At 37.1% G+C, this 24,601-nt stretch overlaps 1 protein-coding gene across 3 annotated transcripts in view; it reads right to left on the reverse strand.

Moving 5' to 3' along the window:
- Positions 1 to 24,601, reverse strand: part of THSD7A (thrombospondin type 1 domain containing 7A) — a 461,702-nt gene that overhangs the window by 218,731 nt on the left and 218,370 nt on the right. For all 3 annotated transcript variants that reach the window (XM_081535379.1, XM_081535377.1, XM_081535378.1), the window contains exons 3-4: positions 3,572 to 3,820; positions 708 to 889 (exon numbers count right to left, since the gene is read on the reverse strand). In XM_081535379.1, the coding sequence (XP_081391505.1) occupies positions 708 to 889; positions 3,572 to 3,820 (431 nt within the window). The remainder of the gene's footprint in view (positions 1 to 707; positions 890 to 3,571; positions 3,821 to 24,601) is intronic.

The raw sequence follows: 24,601 nt of genomic DNA on the forward strand, positions 1-24,601 counted from the left end.
GATGATCAGAATTTTAGAGTAATATTAATATTTAACAATATATACTTTTAGTCTTGGCCATCTTGGACTCACTTATTCTTTTGTACACTTATCACATCTGGTTCCCAAGCTGAGATTTAGATCAAAAAAATTCTAAGATGTGTCTCCAAATCAAAGCATTTAATCAAAGGATTTTTTTTTTTTTAAGTTATGCCTTTGGGTTAAAGATCTTTTCCTGTAGTTTTATTCTCTATTTCTTCTAAATTCAAAGTGAATTTTCACTCAATACCATAATTAATTTATTTTTTCAACATCATTATCAAACAGCAAAACAAGGTTCATTTATTAACATGAAGGTTTTACTTATTCTTATATGAAGAAAAGAAATTTGGGCTTTGGAACACATATTTGCATCCTATATGTATCCTTATAAGACCACATGTTTATCCTATTTTTATAATTGATTACTCTTGCTAAATTCTGACTCAGAATCTGAAGTCAAAATTTAAAGAGAGGCTTGTAAGCAAACCAGAACAAACCAAAGATGGAACTTTATTAATTATTTTTACAACCATCATTTAGACTACCATTCACCATAGTTAATATCTGCCACAATGTGAACAAATATACGGCTCTTCATGCCCCCAAATGGCTGCATATATATCCCTGCAGGATGATCCCATGCCTGCTCTCCATAGGTGAGTACTTAAGAAGAAAACAAGATTTACCTTCTTTGTCCTTGTGGGTATTCAATTGCGAGAGGAGGTTCTCCTTGGCCTGCACACAGTACACCTCTCGGGTCTGGACCCCTCCTCCGCAGAGGGCCGTCTGGTTGCCTCGCCTCTTGTCCTGTTGACTGAGCAGAGGGTCCACCCGACACTCGGTCCACTCCGTGGTCCTCCAGCTGTACCTAGATAAAGAAAATTCCGACAGTGGCCATGTGTTTACTGAATAAAACTTTTCTCCAATCCTATTTGTTTTTTTCTCCTCAAGAAAATTAATCTGAACAATTCCTTCCCCTTGAATTACTCTTAGACCACATCTCTGGTACAGGTTCAGTTTCAATCCCTTCTTCTACATCCTTATTCTGCTCCATTTAAAGAAGGGTTAAATTTAAGATGATCCAGTTTTAACTGCAACTACTAGAAGTTACTTATAAATATTTTATGCAAAAAGAGCATAATGCTGAAAATATGAAATTTTCTGTTTAATTAAGCTGAACTCAGGCTTGCCCTTTTTTCAAGTTTATAAACAAAGGAAGATTGAATCTGAGAATGGACAACATTCTAAATGATGATGAACCCAAACATTTGTTTTGTCTTTAATATAATGTATGAAAATTCCTTCTTCGCACGGGTCAAAATTGTAATTGTGTGTTAGCAATAAAAATATAACATAATTCAGAGTTTTCTCTTTATTGCTGAGAATAAGAGTGTTTTTTTTTTCTCCTGTAACATTTGAGCATCCCTGATGAGTCCTGATGAATGATGAAAAGAGCTGACGTTTCTCCTCAGTGGAACACAGGAAAGACGATCTATGCTTCTAAATCAAAGCTCCAATCAAGATTTTGATGTGAAAAAAATGTCAGGGGATTATCAGCCCAACACATGCTTTAAGGAGATAGCCAGGGTCTTGATGTCACTGTAGACAGTGATGGCATTTCTCTACCTCAAGGAAAATGGATATGCTAAAAGCACAAAGAAAATGGCTCTTGGAGTACTTTATGTCACTTTTACCAAGATGCTTCCTTAGTAATCAGATTAACAGCCAACACAGGTACAAATGGATGTGCTAATGCTCATCTCAATTAGACAAAAAGGTTAAATGGGCTCTTGGATGTCTGATCTAGATGCTTTGCTTTGTCAGTGGTAAGGTTTCATGTCAGTAAAGGTGAACTTCATGCCCATTTTTCAATTTTTGTAAGTGGGGATTCATGGCTTAACAGAGGTATAGGTCTGGGGCATCAAGGAACAATGCTCTTGACATATATTTATAAAGAAAGTGCAGCATTCAGGTCAATTATAAAATCATCGATAACTGATGCCTTGGGAGGAGAGATGGGGAGGTGGGATGGTAAAGAAAACTAAACAAGCCATTCATTAGGGGAGTTAAAACAAAAATTTCACTTTATTTTTTATAGAGCAGCATCCCAACATAGGTCATCCTAAGGAGTCCTGTGAGAAATATAAATTTTTTAGTAATGTAAATTGATTACACATTAAAAAAAAATGCTACCATCCACAAAGGCTTAGAAGACAGAGATTTAGAATAGGGATTTATTTTAATTAATAGTTAATGATGTTTGAATAACTTAGAGGATAAAGATATCCTAGCTTGAGATTAAAAAAATGGAAGAATCGCCCAGGAGACAAAACATTCTGACTAGAGAACCTGGCAACTTCCCTGAAACTGTTATGTCAAGGGGAACACACAAGTCAGTGGGGCAGGCAGAGAAGTTAGGAAGGAAACTCTTCAGAGTGTTCAGTTACTGGTTATGTTAGGGAAGAAGGGAGGATTCCATAGTGCTGCATAACTGAAGATCTTGTACGAATCATTACTATTCTTTGTTATTATTACTATTACTCCTAGAAATGGGAGGAGGAGCAGCAGCAGCAGTGGGAGTGGTAATTTTCCTCTTCACTGGTTCATCAAGTGCAAGCTGTCAGCCTGTTCTCTAAATGTTTCAAATATTCCAGGGAACCTTTCAATGAAGCTTGTGGGTATCTACTGATAAACTAACATTCTGTAAGGTTTTTTGTAAATACTCTCTACATTCAGACTAACCTGAAACGTTTATCACCAAGTTAACTCACAGTAATGTCTTGGAAATGATTTTTAAGGATAAAAAGAATATAGTTACAGTGCCAAATATTTCAAAATCAGTCTTATTTCATCGGAATTCAATGAACATTTATTGGGCACTTACTATGTGCCTGGTCCTATGAAATATATGAGTGATTAAAGAAGAAACAATCTCCACACCCAAGGTTAATAAGCAAACTTGATCCTGACAGAGCTTGAAGTCTTATTATTTTGATGTAGTATTGTACTCTATTTAATAGGATTTGTTATACACAGTACTAAATTTTCACAGGGCTTGCTCAATAGGCAAAAGGATCCTTTATTTTGAAAGATTATTTTACCTTATAGACTAGTTGGCAAACTATGGCTAAATTCACTCTGTCTCATTTCTATAAATGAATTTTCTTTACATATTGCTTATACCTCCAATGGCAGAGTTGAATCATCGTGACAGAGACACATGTGGCTCATAAAGACTAACATATTTACTGTCTTCTCCACTACATAAAAAGCTTGCCAATCCTCATTATAGAAAATATGCAAAGCACTACTGCTAAAAATCCAACTTTTGTGGAGATTGGGAAACATAGCTTGTTACTGACACTTTCAACTTAGTAAAACTGGCAGTTTTTTGTTTTTATAAGATAGTGTTTGTAAAGAGATATATTTCTACTTAGAATTTGTAAAAATCAGTATTTCTCAACACACCATGCAGTTGAAATCAAACAGCTAAAGGAATATGCAGTTTGGGCAGATGGGGCAGCAGAGGCCGCTGTCCTTATTAACTCACGTGGCACAGGGGGCAACTCCATCTCCTTGAGACACACAGGGCTCTTTTTCCTCAAGTTCTGGACACTTCTTCTCGCTGCCAATAGGAAACTGCCTGATGAGCCGAGTTCTCACGCGGGTGCCTTTAGGGGATGCCTCGTCATGGCATGTTTTTGAGCAGGGGCTCCACTCCGACCACTCGGACACCTGGCACTCCTTGGTCATCACGCAGGCCTGGAAGGTCATTGGCAGCTTCTCTTGCTGGCAGAAGCTGCAAAAGAGAATTAATATTCTCATCACAGACTTGTAGGCAGGCATGAACTTGTAGGCAGGCATGAACGTTTCAGAGCAAAATCAGCTTGGACATTTTTATTTCTACTTGGAAGTACAATTCCAATTTCATTGAAAACGTACCAACATTTATGATGTGTAAAAGCTATTAGACTCCAAGCTAACATTTGCATTTCCTTCTAGTTTGTAATAGTTGTTAAACCATTCGCAGGAAATAGAAAATAAAGGGATGAAGCAAAATTAGCTGAAACTAAGTTTACCATATTGTGCATTTTACTCACTCCAGATTTGTTTTAACTTAGAAAATGAACTGTTAACATAAGATGATTTTCACTCTGTTTAGTGATTTAAATAAACATGCCTGGCTAACTACTACAATATTATTTTGAATAGAAAAAAGTAATTTAATATATGCTTATCATTATTTTTAACATCATTTGAAATTTTCTGTCAATTACTATTATAATGTAGGCTTATTCAAATACATCAGCTTTTTCCAGTCCATACTTTAATGCAAGATCTACATATGAGTATATTAATTAAATACATCCTAAGCATTAGAAGGGTGACAGAGGATGAGATGGTTGGATGGCATCATCGACTCAATGGACATGAGCTTGAGCAAACTCCGGGAGATGGTGAAGGACAGGGAAGCCTTCTGTTCTGCAGTTCATGGGGTCACAAAGAGTTCAGACTCGAGTGAGCGACTGAACAACAAACATTAGAAATTCTTTTTTTTAAATAAATTTTTTACTGAGGGATAATTGCTTTACAGAATTTTGTTGTTTTCTGTCAAACCTCAACATGAATCAGTCACAGGTGTACATATATCTCCTCCCTTTTGAACCTCCCTCCCATCTCCCTCTCCATCCCACCCCTCTAGGTTGATACAGAGCCTCTGTTTGAGTTTTCTGAGCCATAGAGCACATTCTCGTTGGCTATTTTACATATGGTAAGGTAAGTTTCCATGTTACTCTTTCCATACATGTCACCCTCTCCTCCCCTCTCCCCATGTCCATAAGTCCATTCTCTATGTCTGTTTCTCCACTGCTGCCCTGTAAATAAATTCTTCAGAACCATTTTTCTAGATTCCATATATATGCATTAGAATATGATGTTTCTCTTTCTGACTCACTTCACTCTGTGTAATAGGTTCTAGGTTCATCCACCTCATCAGAACTGACTCAAATGTGTTCATTTTCATGGCTGAGTAATATTCCATTGAGTATATGTACCACAACTACTTTATCCATTCATCTATTGATGGACATCTAGGTTGCTTCCATGTTCTAGCTATTGTAAATAGTGCTGCAATGAACAATGGGGTACATGTGTCTTTTTCAACCCTGGTTTCCTCAGGGTATACACCTAGGAGTGGGATTGCTGGGTCATATGGTAGTTTTATTCCTAGTTTTTTCAAGGAATCTCCATAATGTATTCCATAGTGGCTGTATCAATTTACACTCCTTCCAACAGTGCAAGAGTGTTCCCTTTTCTCCATACCCTCTCCAGCATTTATTGTTTGTAGACTCTTTGATGATGGCCACTGTGACTGGTGTGAGGTGATACCTCACTGTAGTTTTGATTTGCATTTCTCTAATAATGAGCGATGTTGAGCATCTTTTCATGTGTTTGTTAGCCATCTGTATGTCTTCTTTGGAGAAATGTCTGTTTAGGTCTTTTTCCCACTTTTTGAGTGTGTTGTTTGTTTTCCTGGTATTGAGTTGTATGAGCTGCTTGTGTATTTTGGAAATTAATCCTTTGTCAGTTGTTTCATGTGCTATTATTTTCTCCCATTCTGAGGGTTGTCTTTTCACCTTGCTTATAGTTTCCTTTCCTGTGCAAAAGCTTTTAAGTTTAATCAGGTCTCACTTGTTTACTTTTGTTTTTATTTCCATTACTCTAGGTGGCAGGTCATAGAGGATCTTGCTTTGATTTATGTCATCGAGTGTTCTGCCTATGTTTTCCTCTAAGAGTTTTATAGTTTCTGGTCTTACATTTAGGTCTTTAATCCATTTTGCGTTTATCTTTGTTATGGTGTTAGGAAGTGTTCTAATTTCATTCTTTTACATGTAGCTGTCCAGTTTTCCCAGCACCATTTCTTGAAGAGGCTGTCTTTGCCCCATTGTATATTCTTGCCTCCTTTGTCAAAAATAAGCTACCCATAGGTGCATGGGTTTACTTCTGGGCTTTGTATCTTGTTCCATTGGTCTTTATTTCTGTTTTTGCACCAGTACCATACTGTCTTGATGACTGTAGCTTTGTAGTATAATCTGAAGTCAGGAAGGTTGATTCCTCCAGCTCCATTCTTCTTTCTCAAGAATGCTTTGGCTATTTGGGGTCTTTTGTATTTCCATATGAATTGTGAAATTTTTTGTTTTAGTTCTGTGAAAAATGCCGTTGGTAATTTGATAGGGATCACACTGAATCTGTAGTTTGCGTTTGGTAGTATAGCCATTTTCACAATGTTGATTCTTCTTGCCCAGGAACATGGAATACCTCTCCATCTGTTTATGTCACCTTTGATTTCTTCATCAGTGTCTCATAATTTTCTGTGTACAGTTCTTTTGTCTCAATAAGTAAGTTTATTCCTAGATATTTAATTCTTTTTGTTGCAAGGGTGAATGGGATTGATTCCTTAATTTCTCTTTCTGATTTTTCTATGTTAGTATTATAAATGCAAGTGATTTCTGTGTATTGATTTTGTATCCTGCAACTTTGCTAGATTCACTGATTAGCCCTAGTAATTTTCTGATACTATCTTTAGGGTTTTCTATGTTTGCTATCATGTCATCTGCAAAGAGTGAGAGCGTTACTTCTTTCTTGATCTGGATTCCTTTTATTTCTTTTTCTTCTCTGATTGCTGTAGCTAGGACTTCCAGAACTATGTTGAATAATATTGGTGAAAGTGGACACCCTTGTCTTGTTCCTGATCTTAGAGGGAATGCTTTCAGTTTTTCACCATTGAGAATAATGTTTGCTGTAGGCTTATCATATATGGCCTTTACTATGTTGATGTAGATTCCTTCTATGCCCATTTTTTGAAGAATTTTAATCATAAATGGATGCTGAATTTTGTCAAAGGCTTTTTCTGCATTTATTGATATTATCATATGGATTTTATCTTTCAATTTGTTGATATGGTATATCACATTGATTTGCATATATTGAAGAATCCTTGCATTCCTGGAATAAACCCAACTTGATCATGGTGTATGAGCTTTTTGATGTGTTGGTGATTTCTGTTTGCTAAAAATTTGTTGAGGATTTTTGCATCTATGTTCATCAGTGATATTAGCCTGTAGTTTTCTTTTTTTGTGTTGTTTTTGTCTGGTTTTGGTATCAGGGTGATGGCGGCCTCATAGAATGAGTTTGGAAGTGTTCTTTCCTCTGCAATTTTTTTAAAGAGTTTTAGAAGGATAGGCATTAACTCGTCTCTAAATATTTGACAGAATTCTCCTATGAAGCCATCTGGTCCCGGGCTTTTATTTTTGGGGAGATATTTTATCACAGCTACAATTTCAGTGCCTGTAATTGGGTTGTTCATAATTTCTATTTCTTCATTGTTCATTCTTGGAAGATTGAACTTTTCTAAGAATCTGTCCATTTCTTCCAGGTTATCCATTTTATTGCCATATAGTTGTTCATAATAGTCTCTTATAATCCTTTGTATTTCTGCATTGTCTGTTGTAATCTCTCCTTTTTCAATTCTAATTTTGTTGATTTTATTCTTTCCTCCTTTTCTCCTGATGAGTCTGGCTAAAGATTAGTCAATTTTGTTTATCTTCTCAAAGAACCAGCTTTTAGTTTTATTAATCTTTAGTATTGCTTCTTTCATTTCTTTTTCATTTATTTCTGCTAGGATCTTTATGATTTCTTTCCTTCTACTAATTTTGGGATGTTTTTGTTCTTTTTTCAGTTGTTTTAGGTGTAAAGTTAGGCTGTCTATTCAATGTTTTTCTTGTCTCTTGAGGTAGGATTCTATTGCTATAAACTTCCCTCTTAGGACTGCTTTTGCTGCATCCTATAGGCTTTGAGTTGTCATGTTTTCATTATCATTTGTTTCTAGAATTGTTTTGATTTCCCTTTTTATTTCTTTTGTAACCTGTTGGTTATTTAGAAATGTGTTGTTTAATCTCTACGTGTTTGTGCTTCTTACAGTTTTTTTCTTGTAATCAATATCTAGTCTCATAGCATTGTGGTTGGAGAAGATGCTTGATACAATTTCTATTTTCTTAACTTTACTGAGGTTTGATTTGTGACCCAAGGTGTGGTCTATCCTGGAGAATGTTCCATGTGCCCTTGAGAAGAAGATGTATTCTTCTGCATTTGGATGAGATGACCTGAAGATATCAAAACATCCATCTCATCTAATGTATCATTTAAGACTTGTGTTTCCTCATTAGTTTTCTGTTTTGATGATCTGTCCATTGGTGTGAGTGGGATGTTAAAGTTTCCTACTATTATTGTGCTCCTGTCAATTTCTCCTTTTATGTCTGTTAGTGTTTGTCTTATGTACTGAGGTGCTCCTATGTTGGGTGCATATTATTTACAATTGTTATGTCTTCCTCTTGGAATGATACCTTGATCATTATGTAGTGTCCTTCCTTATCTCTTGTAATCTTCTTTATTTTAAGGTCTATTTTGTCTGATATGAGGATTGCTACTCCAGCTTTCTTTTGCTTCCCATTTGCATGGAATATATTTTTCCATCCTCTCACTTTCCGTCTATATGTGTCTTGAGGTCTGAAGTGGGTTTCTTGTAGATAGCATATATATGGGTCGTTTTTTTGTATCCATTCAGCCAGTCTGTGTCTTTTGGTTGAAGCATTTAATCCATTTAAAGTAATTATTGCTATATATGTTCCCATTGCCATTTTCGTAATTGTTTGGGGTTGATTTTGTAGATCTTTTTTCTTCTCTTGTATTTCTTGACTATGTAGATCCATTTAACATTTGTTGTAAAGCTGGTTTGGTGGTACTGAGTTGTCTTAACTTCCGCTTGTCTGAAAAGCTTTTGATTTCTACATCAATTTTGGATGAGATCCTTGCTGGGTACAGTAATCTTGGTTGTAGATTTTTCCCTTTCGGTAGTTTAAATATATCCTGCCATTCCCTTCTGGCCTGCAGAGTTTCTGCTGAAAGATCAGCTGTTAAGAGTATGGGGTTTCCCTTGTATGTTATTTGTTGCTTCTCCCTTGCCTCTTTTAATATTCTTTCTTTGTGTTTAGTCTTTGTTAGTTTGATTAGTATGTGTCTTGGCATGTTTCTCCTTGGGTTTATCCTGTATGGGACTCTTTGTGCCTTTTGGACTTGATTGAGTATTCCCTTTTCCATGTTGCGGAAATTTTCAACTATAATCTCTTCAAAAATTTTCTCATATCCTTTCTTTTTCTCTTCCTTCTTCTGGGACCCCTATTATTCGAATGTTGGTGCATTTGATATTGTCCCAGAGGGTCTCTAGACTATCCTCATTTCTTTTCACTCTTTTTACTTTGTTCTGCTCTTCAGAAGTTATTTATACCATTTTATCTTCCAGGTCACTGATTCGTTCTTCTGCTTCAGATATTCTGCAACTGATTCCTTCTAGAGTATTTTTAATCTCAGTAATTGTGTTGTTTGTCTCCATGTTTATTCTTTAATTCTTCCAGGTCTTTGTTAATTGATTCTTGCATTTTCCCCATTCTGCTTTCAAGGTTTTTGATCATCTTTACTATCATTATTCTGAATTTTTTTTCAGGTAGTTTGCCTATTTCCTCTTCATTTATTTGGACTTCTGTGTTTCTAATTTGTTCCTTCATTTGTGTAGTATTTCTCTGCTTTTTCATTATTTTTTTTTTTAAACTTATTGTGTTTGAGGTCTGCTTTTCCCACGCTTCAAGGTTGAATTCTTTCTTCCTTTTGGTTTCTACCCTCTAAGGTTGGTCCAGTGGTTTGTGTAAGTTTCTTATAGGGTGAGATTTGTATTGAGTTTTTGTTTGTTTGTTTTTCCTCTGATGGGCAAGGCTGAGTGAGGTGGTAATCCTGTCTGCTGATGATGGGGTTTGTATTTTTGTTTTGTTTGTTGTTTCGATGAGGCGTTCTGCACAGGGTGCTATTGGTGGTTGGGTGATGCTGGGTCTTGTATTACAGTGGTTTCCTTGGTATGAGTTCTCACTATTTGATATCCCCAGGGTTAGTTCTCTGGTAGTCTAAGGTCTTGGATTCAGTGTTCCCACTCCAAAGGCTCAGGGCTTGATCTCTATCAGAAGTGTGCAGTCAGTGTCTGCTCTTCTCCTGTATTTGCACTCTGGGTCCATACCAAGGCAATGTATGAGCTATTGATCACACCCTTTTATTATTTTAGCAAACTGCGACCTATCAGAATTGTGAAGTCAGTGCCTACTCTTCCTCTGTGCTTGCACTCTGGGTCCACACCAAGGCAATGTATGAGCTGTTGATCACACCCTTTTATTATTTTAGCAAACTGTGACCTATCGGAAGTGTGAAGTCAGTGTCTGCTTTTTGTCTGTGCTTGCACTCTGGGTCCACACCAAGGCAATGCATGAGCTGTTGATGATGTGCTTTTATTATTTTAGCAAACTGCGACCAGGCACTAATCCAAGGAATTTCTGTGAGAGACCTGCCTTGAGAGATGAGCCTACCATAAATGAAGTCCTAAGTTTCCCAAGGATTGATGAAGGTTCTCCACCCTGCAGTTGGAATCAGTGTGAGAGCTGGACCATAAAGAAGGCTCAGCACCGAAGAACTGACACTTTCAAACTGTGGTGTCAGAGAAGACTCTTGAGAGTACCTCTCCCCAACCCTCCTTCCAGAAGGGAAGTTGAATTCTTAATCCTAATGTCTACATACAAAGATGAAGATGATGTTAGAGAATGTCATCGACCTCGGGTTTATGCACTTTGAAGGATTTTCCTAGAATTAGATTGCCTTGTGCTGATTCTTAGTTGAACTCTTGCACATTATCAATAACTAGTAGCTCATGTTTACAAGACAGAGGAGGCCTGTTGCCACAATAGAGCATCTGTTCCAATGGGATAGTTCACTGATAATTCTGTCTCATCATTCAGGTGCTATATTTAACTATGATAATCAACCATACAGAGAGGCAGGTCCATTTTAATTAAACAACTCACATTCAATCTTCTTAATTCTACTGGCATGTGTATGAAAATTGCATTCCTAGGAAACAATTAGAGCTCAAAACGTCAAAGTCAATTTGTCTGAGCTGGGAGGTCTGGGCAGAAGAATCATCTGAGAGTGGCAGTAAATGGGTCCTGTGAGTCAGCTCTGTTGCTCCCTATAACAACAGAGAGGACCAGAATCCCATTTTTACTCATATGTCATGTATTGACTATTAATGATGCATTAGGTAACAACACTAACCTAAGAGCAAAACTTTCTCTATGATGAACAAGTTTTCTAACACAAGTTATTCCAAGAAAATCAGGCAAAATAATGACCAAATGACTATCTCTACAACTCATTTCATACAAAACCCTCCATGTTTAATTTCCTCTTAGATACATTTATAACACTTCATTAGATTGTTATCATATACATATGCATGTATGGGGCTTCCCAAGTGGCGCTCATGGTAAAGAATTTGCCAGGCAATGCAGGAGATGCAAGAAATGTGGGTTTGATCTCTGGGTTGGGAAGATCCCCTGGAGGAGGAAATGGCAATCTGCTCCAGTATTCTTGTCTGGAAAATTCCATGGACAGAAGAGCCTGGCGGGTGACAGTCCATAGGGTTGCAAAGAATTGGACATGAATGAGCAACTGAACACACACATACACACATGTAATACTTACAAAGTTTATATTCTATGTGTAGGCAGAGAATTAACAATCCCTTTTAATGTTTTGTGGAGAATTTGACCATCAGTTAAATACCTCCTCTTACAGTTACCTGGTAACCTGATGAATGTTGAAATATCAGCTGTGTTACTAGATAATATTATTTATGATACAATGATCAAGTTGATAAATTTCTTTTGCTGTGGAGAAACTAAAACTATCTGGTAGGAAGCCACAGCTTCGTGCTTCCCTCAACTCTTGGACTAGGATTTATTTTTCTGGAGATTTTACAGGCTATTACAAATAGATCACTTCCAGAGATAGCAGTGACTGTAGGGTTGATACTTTTAAGGCAAGGGTGCTCTTTGACCTGCTGGATGTAGAATTACCTTCTTCCACCTGAAACGTGTTGCATGAATTTCTAGAAGAATTTTCATCAGATGAGGAATGACTATGGCTACAGTGATGACAAGCTCTATATCTTTCTAAGCAGAGTAATACCAGATGGTAGTCTTGTGAGTCTTGTGTATCTGAAAGTCTGACAGTGTAAGATTAAAACTTAATTCATATTACCTCATGCATGAAAATTGCTGACTGGATCACTCACAAGCTGGAATCAAGATTGCCAGGAGAAATATAAATAACCTCAGATATGCAGATGACACTACCCTTATGGCAGAAACCAAAGAACTAAAGACCCTCTTCATGAAGATGAGTGAAAAGAAAAGTGAAAAAGCTGGCTTAAAACTCAACATTCAATAAACTAAGATCATGGCATCTGGTCCCATCACTTCATGGCAAATAGATGGGGAAACAATGGAAACAGTGACAGACTATATTTTGGGGCTCCAAAATCACTGCAGATGGTGACTGCAGTCATGAAATTCAAAGACACTTTCTCCTTGGAAGAAAAGCTATGACCAACCTAGACAGCATATTAAAAAGCAGAGACATTACTTTGCTGACAAAGGTCCGTATAGTTAAACTATGGTTTTTCCAGTAGTCATGTATGGATGTGCGAGTTAGACCATAAAGAAGGCTGAGTGCTGAAGGATTGATGGTTTTGAACTGTGGTGTTGGACAAGACTCTTGAGAGTCCCCTGGAAATCCTAAAGGAAATCAGTCCTGAATATTGATTGGAGGGACTGATGCTGAGGCTGAAGCTCCAATACTTTGGCCACCTGATGAGAAGAGCTGACTCATTGGAAAAGACCCTGATGCTGGAAAAGATTGAAGGTGGGAGGAGAAGGGGATGACAGAGGATGAGATGGTTGGATGGTATCACTGACTCGATGGACATGAGTCTGAGCAAGCTCTGGGAGATGGTAAAGGACAGGGAAGCCTGGCGTTCTGCAGTGCATGGGGTCGCAAAGAGTCAGACAGAACTGAGTGACTGAACAACCAATAATCCTTTTGTTTGGGTTCCATTATTATTTATAGTTTATAGAGAAAGAGTTTCTGAAAGGTTAGGCAATGTGTTCAAGATCATATGGGCATGTGTAAGGAGGGAACTGAAATTTGAACTTGGATTTTCTAAAATCAGAGTCCATTTTCTTAGTCACTCTGCCCTTTTTCTCACATTTTAAACTGATTGTAAATCTCTGTTAGAGCAAACTGCTGTAGCTAAGACCAATGGCAGGGTTATGGGCACATTGTGAATCCACTAGTTTCACTATTTCACAATCCCAGGATTTGTACCATTCTAGCACTTTGAAAATGTGCTTCTTGTTTTAACAAGGACTTAGTAATTAGGGAAAAGTCAAACCGCATACATTTTCCTAATCCATGTTAACAATTTTTAATGCAGGTTCTACATAGAAATCAGCAGCATAAACATGAGAACAGTATTAAGTAATATGATTATATAGTTTTTAACATATGAGACATATAACATAGCTATTTATCTATTTATACTTTATTTGTCCTTTAATTTTCTAATACCATTATTTCAGTAAATGTGAAATCAAGAAACTCTACATATTGGGCTTCAGAAGTACAAAGATGAGATTATAGTAATTAAACTGGAAACATATGATTCTGCTTGGGGAAGCACAGAAGGATATATGAAGTAGTACATTATTATAGTGAATTTTAAACAATATATTACTTTTCAGACTGAGTGAAGGTATTTGATGGAAACAGGAAAAACAGTCTTTTGTTTGTTGGTGTGTGGGGGAAATACAGTTTTTTTCCTTGGCCTCATTGTAAGGAGTTTTTGTTGAGCAGTGAAAACAAGAGTGGAATTGAAGCCTAGGTCAGATCAAGGGCAGTTATGTAGATCCAGAAAAGCACCTTCTGTGGATGAGAGAACCATTCAAAGTTTTGGAGCATGAAGGACATGATATTTGCATTTCATGTAAATCCCAGTGGCAGGGTGGAGGATGGAATAACAGGGTAACAGATTAGAAACAGAGAGTATGATGATGATTACATCATCAATATTTATAGTAAACATAGACTGAGTGCTTTCTGTGTGCTAGACACTGGTCAAACTGAGGGAGGTATGATTGTGAACATGAGATTAATCTTCACTGAATGCCTGCTGTGAGCCATATACCATATGTTTTACCTAAAATATCTCTATCTCTTGAAATCCTTAAAACTATTCTGTAAGATGAAGCTCTATCTGTCTTTTAAGATGCATGCTATGTTGCTTCAGTCATGTCTGACTCTTCGCAATCCTATGGACTGTAGCCTGCCAGGCTCCTCTATCCATGGAATTTTTTAGGCAAGAATACTGCAGTGGGTTGCTATTTCCTACTACAGAGGATCTTCCTGAACCAGGTATTGAACCCATGTCGCTTACATTTCCTGCATTGGCAGGAGGGTTCTTTACCGCTAGCGTCACAAAAATGGAATCCAAATGTCTCATGAAAGTCTAGATAAAGTAGCAGAAATGGAATTCTAACTAGATATCTCTGCTTATGAGGCATATGAAAATGTGAACAAAAGCAATGACAGGAGAAATTAAAAGGAGTGAGAAACTATCAAAAGGGGAGTTAGAAACCATATAACCTGATGGACAGCTGAAGATGTTAAAAGAGAGGAAAGAGTCACTAAATAACTTGGAGGTTTCTAGCTTTGGCGATCTGTTGAGCACCACTACAACACTTTGAAATGGAGAACATGGAGTAAAAAAGCAAGTTTCTGGCAGTTGATAATTGAGTTCAACATTATTATCTTAATTTGATATGGACATATTTGGTACATATCCAACATGCAGAAATTTCCAGCAGACTGATCCAGAATTAAGGATCATAGTTTAGTTTAAAGTTCTGGATGACTTGTATACTTATAAAAATCATGAGCATATCAGAGTTCACAGCCAAGGCCACAGGAGTAGCTGACTGTTCACACACTGTGGCTCATTTTGTTGTTGTTCAGTTGCTAAGTCATCTCTGACATTTTGTGACCCTACGAACTGCAGCATGCTGGGCTTCTCTGTCCTCCACCATCTCCTGGAGTTTGCTCAAATTCACATCCATTGCTACATGATGCTATCAAACCATCTCATCCTCTGTTGCCCTCAGTCCTTCCTAGCATCAGGGTCTTTTCCAAAGAGTTGGCTCTTTGTATCAGGTGGCCAAAGTATTTGGAACTTCAGCTTCATCAATAGTCCTTCCAATTAATGGTCAGGGTTGATTTCCTTCAGGATTGACTGGTTTGATCTTACAGTCCCAGGGACTCTCAAGAGTATTCTCCAGCATCACAGTTTGAAAGCATCAATTCTTCGGCACTCAGCCTCCTTTATGGTCCAACTTTCACATCCACACATGACTAATGGCAAAACCATGGCTTTGACTCTACAGACCTTTGTCAGCACAGAGATGTCTCTGCTTTTTAATACACTGTCCAGGTTTGTCATAGCTTTCCTTCCAAGGAATAATCATCTTTTAATGTCATGGCTGCAGTCACCATCCACAGTGATTTCGGAGCACAGAAAAATAAAATCTGGGGCTCATTTTAGGCCTGAATAATTTACACATGGTCTTACAGTCGGCTTTGATAGGTCTGTGAGCACTGTAGTGCTTATTAATTTCATTTTGCAATTGCTAGTGAGACTAAATAGAGTCACCAAATCATCAACACTTACTAAATTGTTCAGCTGCCATCGTTTTCCATTCTCTCCTTTGTTCTGGTCATGCAAAAAGGGGACACGAGAGAGCTTAGGGGAACCACACATTTTGGTTCATTATGGTTTTCGTGAGAACATACACCTCCGGGAATCAAAGACAAAGGCTATGCCTCTGCAGAGCAGGATGGTAGAAGATGTAAATGTAGAAACTATGAAAGTTTCCTGTTAGTGTATGTGGTATATTCAGGATAGCCTTGATGGCTAAGACTGAACAGAACAAAAGTTTGGCTTTGAGACAAAAATAGATATTACTTAATCACTTGTACACACAGAGAAGAATCAGATTGAAAAAAATGAAAACGTGGAGAAGGCAAAGTTTAATTTTTGCCTTTAAAGAGACTTCATTAAAAGATGAAAGAGCACAGATATTTCTGACAGTTACTTTTAAACCTGATCATCCAGTATATTTAACATTTTTTATTTCGGGGCAAGGTTAAAATGGATAAACTGTAGGTCACTTTTTATTTCATTTTTGATAATTCAAATTGTACTACACAAAATAAAATGTCATTTCAAATATTTTGTATGAAAATTATTTATGTAGCCCATTTAATAATCATAATACCTGTCAAAATATACCTTCTTTCTGATAGTAGCCTAATTAACCTCCCCAAATACCACGATCATTCTTTAGCTTCTTAAAAAGAAACTTTTCACATCTCTCAGTTTTTTCAAGACCAAGTCCAAACTTCCATTTCTCGTAATCAAAGCTCTCTATAATCTATCACCCCACAACTCTCTGGTCATCACTTAAGCAAAATTAATGTGCAGTCTTCCTCCCCAGTACCCTGCAATTCTGCTCAGTCTCCTTACTGTCTCCATATAATACTAGCCCGCTTCTATCTACCCACTTTTGTCTACACCACTTGTCATTTGGAGTCTCACCTCCTGTCCTCTGTATCTCTCTGTATCTTCTGTATCTCTCAGGACCTAGGTGTTATGGCCCATGTTCAAGAAAAGTCTTGAAATGTGGCCTGAAACATCCTTCCCCAAGTAGCACCATGTGACAATTTTTCCTTCTCACAGGAAAAATGTGAAATAACAGTATGAAAACAAAATGTCATAAGTTATAAGCAAGAAATGTGTGTCCCTTACAAATAGGTAGGCTGAATATTTGCACTGAGGTGGTGAAAATGTGACATCTGTAAATCCCCCATTTGAAGTTTCTTTGCTTAGAATCAACTTGTTTAATCCTTTCTCTCACCTCTCCTCTTGATCGATCAATAGATAGATAGGTATCAATATATGAAAAAAGTCTTTTTTTGTTCCTAACAAAGCAAAAAAGAAAACAAATGTCATAGTAATTATGTTTGGAAATCACCCTAGACCTACTGTTTCTAATCCAGGGATAGTAATAAAATGGATCAGAATAGTTTTTCATTGTCTCACTGAAGTCTAACATCTGCAGTTAGGGGCTCTGGAGGTGGAAATTATTCCTGAAGGCTTCATATAATCTAGAATTTTGGTACTAAAATTGGTCAGTAGGCAAACACCTTGACAATTAAATGAAAGCTTGTTAGACATGCAGGATCCTAGATTCTCAGGTTTCATTACTGAGTCAGAATCAGTATTTTAACTACATTCCAAAGTGATCCATAAACACACTGAAGTTTGATAACATTGATCTACAGCTAACTCTCTCAACTACCCCCAAAATAGAATCATTCACTATTTACAGTCAGCAAAGGAATCTTTAACAGTATAGCCTTTCTTCCTATAGAAAACAAACTGAGTAGATCATACAAAATGGGATTTATTATCAGATATTATGTGGTTTAATGGGCATGTTTTCATCCTGCAAAGATGCAAATAAATTCAGTAACACTATTAATGTTACAGGAGAATTTTCTATATAAAGGATAATATCATAAATCTTTTCATAATATTAATAAGCATCCCCAAGTTTTGTAAAAAGAACAAACACAATTTCATGTTCAGAGTAGATTAAAAAATTCATTTTGTTGGTATAAACTAAAATACATTTGTAGCTTGTATACTCTGTTAGGCATCATGGTCCCATGTCTTATCGGATTACATAAACTGTTCTGTTAATGAAAGTGACTGTCCTTATCCTGACCTGCAAAATACAAGGGTATGCACAATGTTCACAGCAGCTCTGTTTACAATAGTCAAGACATAGGAGCAATCTAAGTCCATTGACAGGTGAATGGATAAAAAGGATATGATACACACACACACACAAAAGAATATTAGTCAGCCATAAAAAGAATAGGTAACGCCATTTGCAGCAACATGAATGACCCTAGAGATTATCATACTAAGTCAGACACAGAAAGACAAATACATATGATATCACTTAAACGTGAAATGTAAAAAAAAATACAAATGAATTTATTTACAAAACAGGAACAGACTCAGACTTCAAGAACAAACTTATGTTTACCAAAGGGGACAGCAGGGAGTGGAGTGAGAGAGAAACTAGGAGTTTGGGATTAACATATACACACTATTATATATAAAGTAGATAATCAGCACAGTCTTACTGTATAGAGTATCAAACTATATTATCTTCTAATAACCTATAATGTAAAAGAATCTGAAGAATTACATATGTGTGTGTATGTATATATATATATAAACTGAATCACTTTTCTGTACACCTGAAACCACATTGTAAATTAACTATATTTCAATTATTAAAAAATGATAAAGAAAATATAAGGGTGTGGAACTTAAAACACATACAGAGTATTACTATAATTCTACTGACTGAGAAAAAAAATTACACACTTTTTGAGGCAGATGTATTTTTCACATATACAAGATAGCCATCAACCAACTTACAGTTATGTCTGCAGTTCCATTTCTTATGCTTACGCACAAATGATTTTAAAATCATATTCAGAGATTAATATAAGAATTTAATATGCAAACATATGTTTATTTTCCCTACTGATCTACTGTTTCCTTTTTCCAACTGAATAAATGAGTTGACCGATAGGACTGCCTAGTTTTCTGAGTCTCCAGTTTGTACCAAGATAGAAGTTGATGAATGCCATATTCATAGTTGAGATCCAAGTCATTTCTAAACTGCCACTCTTGAGTTGCATGACTCTGATCAGGTGACTCTTGTACCACACAGCTTTTCCATATGATGAAATTACATTTTCTGAAAAGACCTCTAAAGCCCCTTTCTTCAATAAAAACTATTAAGTCTTCATAATCTAACCAATTTAAATTCTTATGGCTTGCATTTTCACATTGAATCTTCAAAAAGAATACCTTTCCCACCTCTAACTATGTTCAATGGCATTTCCTTTTTTCCCCACAATGATACAGTATTAATATAAGGACATTTATCACATTTATAAACATATGGAAACAACATAAATGTCTAGAAATAATGGGAAGGTTAAATACATAAATTATGGCTGCAATCATAACAAAGAACATTATTCAAGATCCTATCTGTAACACTGTCTTATTTCTGTCTTGAATTTTTCAGAACCGGGAACTGGCAAAATTTAGTGAAAAATCAGAGCACACATATATATTCAGAAAATATTTCTTAATTATGCTTTAAAATGGTTTTCAAGCCATTTATTTTAAATGTTACAAACAAATAATCATAAATTGAGAATCCAGAATTTAAAAAATACTTTTCCCGCCTTTAATTATGTTCAAATAGCATTCTTTTTCTAAGCGCAAACTTTGATTTCCTCTAATTTTACACTTATTTATCCATTTGAATGAACAGTTTACATATTTTCTAATTTCATCCTCTAACTGTGCCCTTTCCTTCACAGAATTCAGTGAGTTAGAAGCAATAATTCTTATGGGAGCAAAATGCATGCACAGTCAAATTACTTTCCTTATAAAGGCAGAGGTCTTTCCCCTTGCTTTGATATTTGAAAACCTTTTGTTGAGCTGCTGGGAACGCTGCCAAATGGTGTCACCTGCCAGCTGGAGGGATCATATGCTCCCTATTAGAGCTGAGGGCCACGCTGCTGGTCAGCAGCTGAATGTGAGACTACCAGCACTGCATGTACTGAGTAGTGGGCTAAACTGCTACAGCAGTGAGGTCTCCCTGGAAGGGCCAGTACATACATTTTCTATCCTTTCAAACAGCGAATGCTTGTGTGCAGCTGCTTCCTTATCACCCATGCTGTTCCAATAGGACAACCACAGTGAAGATTCACGGCACAATCCCAAAGCCGCCCCCAGTGAAAACTCTGTAGATAGCTTTCTGAGCCAGGGTGAGAACTACCTACCAGACTTCTAAAATGGTGTTACCTGGCATGACTGATTTGGGCAATTCCTTTCATTAAAGGCCCTCTTCAGCATTAAGGAATGTTTGCCTCTTTTTTCAAAACTCAGACTAAAGGAAAAGAGAAGGGAAACACAGCCACAGAAATATTTTAGCTATTATTTTGAATTCTGCACCTAATTTCTAATGTGTGTGTGTGGCGGGGCGGGGGGAGGTGCAGCATCAATAAGCAATTCTTGGATACTCGCTGGATGTTCAAGAGGTCAACTTACTTCTGACACTATCTACCCAGAGACAGCGTCAGATTTCAAAGGTGACAGGTTCAGGCCTACAAGACTGGCCTTACCCTCTCACTTCAGATACCAGCTTGTTTCCTGTACTGACTGACTGACTGTAGCCACAGATTCCCAAGACCCTGCTTCTCGGGTTTGAATAATTTGCTAGAACAGCTTGCAGAACCCAGAGTTAAAAACATTTTACTTACCAGAATAGTGGTTTATTTAATAAAAGGCTATAACTCAGGAAGAGAGAGACAGAAGAGATGCACAGGACAAGGTATGGAGAGCAGGTGGAGCTTCCAGGCTCTTTCCAGGCCTGTCATTCCATCTGCACCTGAACTTCTTCACCAATCTGGAAACACTCCACACCCATCTTTCTGGGGGTTTTTAAGGAAGCAAGCCTTGTTAAATCATTAGCCACTGGCAACCGCTTCAACTTCAAGCCCCTCTCCTCTTCTGGAAGGTGGAGTGGGGGAAGATGGGATTGAAAGTTCCAACCCTTACATCACAAGCTGGCTCCACTGACAACTAGCCTCTACCCTTAGGTGTTTTTCAAAAATCACCTATTTTTGACATAAAAAGGACACTATCTACACTGAATAATTTCTATGGTTTGGGGAACTCTAAGCTAGAAACTGTGGATGATGAAGAACAAATATACATGAGAAATAGATTCTGGTCCTCTCAATAATCAAATATATATTCTTTTATAAATCACAACAACATATCAATTATTTAAAAGGAGACTTACTAAGTATCAAATCAAACACTGACTAACTGTCATAACTTTTATAACATACAAAAGAGAGAGAGAATTAGTCTAATATATCTCAGATAAGGAATAGAAGTTAAAGGCAAGAAAGCTTTGGGGCAGTGATAATGATTGGAAATTCTTTTCTATATAGACACTGGATTAATTAACATTTGCCTGACCTGGCCAACTCCCCAGTGCTTGGACAATCCGAAGTTCCTAGTGACTATTGAAAGTAGTATAGAACATGATCATGGAATCTAATTCATAAAGCTAGAAGAAAAATAATGGAGTTATTCTAAAATAATATCACTTTTCCTGCTTTTGATGACTATTTCTTTGATATGTCTCTGGTCTTCTATTTTCTCTGAACTTTCACTTTCTTAGATGAGCATCCATAACCATGTTCAACTAAAATAACTATGGACCTATTTTTATCTACCTCAAATATAAGAGCTCTCACACAGAACTCACCTTCTTCCACTCAAACTGGCTCGCTGCGTTGTCTTCTCCAAGCCTCCTGATTCTTCACTGTCAACTCTCTCTTATGCTAATTAGCAACAAGCTAACACAAATCCTTACACAGGACACCGTCTCACATCATCCTTTGATCTCCATTTCCATTCTTCTCATTCTGAGGCAAGTATTCCACGTCCCATGACAGGAGCAAAAGGATAAACCACCATTTTTCTTTAATCTGCCCCTGTATCCAGAGTCCTGTACTCCCCTGTCAGAATGACCTGATAAGTTTATATTTATTCAATTTATCATCTGCTCAAAAACCCACAATGGCTGCCTTAGAGTCCAGTTGATCCTTTCTCCTGACTTGTAAGTTTTTCATGCGATCCCTAGTCTCAAGAATGTGGAAACACAGAACACCAACTGCACTCTTGCACTGCTTTTCACTTTCTGGTTCTCTCCGGCTAGTTTAATATTTCAAAGACCTGCTCAAGCTTATGACATTTTTATTCAATACTGAATTTAAGAGTGGGAAATTTAAAATATCAATTTAGATTAGCAAATGACATACCCAGATTTGAGGAACCTTGCTTTAAATAGCCACTCTGACAAAGTGGCAGAGCTGGTCTCTAAGAATCACCAGGATTGACAAAGAATAGTAAGCTGGTTTAGATCAGGTAAAACTTAAACGGAGGCAGAAATTCTGCCTCCTGAGAGGGAAATTTCCTAAATATTGTTGCTACTCATTCAGAAAGAGCTGCCTGAAAAGAGACCAGGTATGGGAATGCTGAAGCAGGCTCTAGCTGAACACTCACGAGGACTGGGTGGTGTGGCCTTAGGAAGGGGGGCTAAAGGGACTTTAGTGAGAGGGAATCCTAGGTTCTCACTCCCAGCTTATGCAGAGAAGCTTATTAAGTTTTTTTTAATATCAAGGGTTAAAGTTTGTGTATGTTCAGTTGCTCAGTTGTGTCAGACTCTTTGTGACCCCATGGACTGTAGCCTGCAGGCTCCTCTGTCCGTGGGGATTCTCCAGGCAAGAATACTGGAGTGGGTTGCCATGCCCTCCTCCAGGGGATCTTCCCAACTCAAGGATCAAACCCAGCTCTCCTGCATTGCAGGTGGATTCTTTACCATCTGAGCTACCATGGAAGCCCAAGAAGACTGGTGTGGGTAGCCTATCCCTTCTCCAGGGGATCTTCCCAATCCAGGAATCGAACCAGGGTCTCCTGCATTGCAGGTGGATTCTTTACCAGCTGAGCTACCCAGGAAGCCCATAGTTTCTGCATGTGTGATGCTATTTTCTCTCCTACTAGACTTTATTCTTTCTCAAATATTGTCAATTTAGTTCAGTTCAGTCGCTCAGTCGTGTCCGACTCTTTGCAACCCCATGAGCTGCAGCACGCCAGGCCTCCCTGTCCAACACCAACTCCTGGAGCCCTCCAAAACTCATGCCCATTGAGTCGGTGATGCCACCCAACCAAATACTGTAACATTATCTTATTTATTCATTTGTTTATTTATGTCCGAATATCGGAAAAGAAATAGATAACATATACTCAATTAATAAAAAATATGATGGAGACAACTCAGCAGGATAAATATCACTGTCAACATAGCATACCAGTAGTAAAGGGTGTTCTATATGTGATAAAACTGGAGAAGGGGCTTTTAATTGGAAGATATAAAAACTTCTTGAGACACAGTTACTTTATAATAAAATCTCACAACCACTACTCAAAAACTCTTTAATAAACTCTTGAAATGTGCACTCTGTGGGATGAAAACCAGTTTGCCTAGTTATTTCTACACTGAGAAAAATAGGCAAGCTAAAGGCAATGGTACCCCACTCCAGTACTCTTGCCTGGAAAATCCCATGGACAGAGGAGCCTGGTAGGCTGCAGTCCATGGGATCGCGAAGAATCGGACACGACTGAGCGACTTCACTTTCACTTTTCAGAGTCGGACACAACTGAGCGACTTCACTTTCACTTTTCACTTTCGTGCATTGGAGAAGGAAATGGCAATCCACTCCAGAATTCTTGCCTGGAGAATCCCAGGGACGGGGGAGCCTGGTGGGCTGCCATCTATGGGGTCGCACAGAGTCGGACACGACTGAAGTAACTTAGCAGCAGCAGCAAATCTTTTAAAAGAAGATAATTCTATTTGCCTTTCCATAATTCATTCTTCAAAAGACTCGGGGAATAAATCAAGACATTCAGAAACAGCACTTTAAAATCAACATCTTTAGATAAAATGAAATAAATGTGAAAAATGAAAAGTCACTCTGACTATATGGGGATTCCTGCTAGAGTATTTGTTCAACTTAATGGAAAAGTACCTATTATTGACTATATTTTCACTGCATCACTTCTTCACTAGTTGCAATAGATGTACCTTGTAATCTCAAAGTTATTTCTCTTTAATGGTAGAAAGTTCCTTTTGCTGAATTACAGAGTTACATAGATGAGGATGTTTAAGGAAGATTAAGAAAAGGGAGAGAGTAGATTCTCTGTTTATATACCTATTTGCATGTTATAAGACATACAGGGCTTTGAGTTATAAATGGAAGTCTGATCGGGACAATAATAACTGCATATGTTTATCAAAACTACCAGAATTTGGAAAGATATTTTTTTTTCAGTTAAAATAAGTTTTGTTTTACTGCAAGTCTATTTCAAGTGTTAGGGAAGATCTGAAACAATATTTAATGAGCAATAAAAAGAAATGAATCCAATTTTCATTTTATAGGATGAAGGCAATGATTTAAATATATGCAGATGTAACTTTTAAATATATAGATTTTAATTTTAGCAGGGTAAGTTGACTACAATATGTTATTTTATCACACATATATTCTATGATAACTAATTACTAAGACTATTCTTTAGAGTAAAGTAATTCTAACATTAATGGATAACCGTGTACTCAGGCAGGAGATCTATTATATTACTTCTGAAAATAATTGCTGTACATTAAATGTTTACACAGGAATAAATATTAATGATCAATTTCATTAATATTAATAATAACCATAACATCGATTTAATGGTTTGCTAGGCATTGAATCTCCTTACTAGTTCAGAAAAGCTACTATACAGACTGTATTTTTT

The sequence above is a fragment of the Giraffa tippelskirchi genome, chromosome 10, assembly GCF_054371585.1.
Source record: "Giraffa tippelskirchi isolate mGirTip1 chromosome 10, T2T-mGirTip1v1.2.pri, whole genome shotgun sequence".
Classification (NCBI taxonomy): Eukaryota; Metazoa; Chordata; class Mammalia; order Artiodactyla; family Giraffidae; genus Giraffa; species Giraffa tippelskirchi.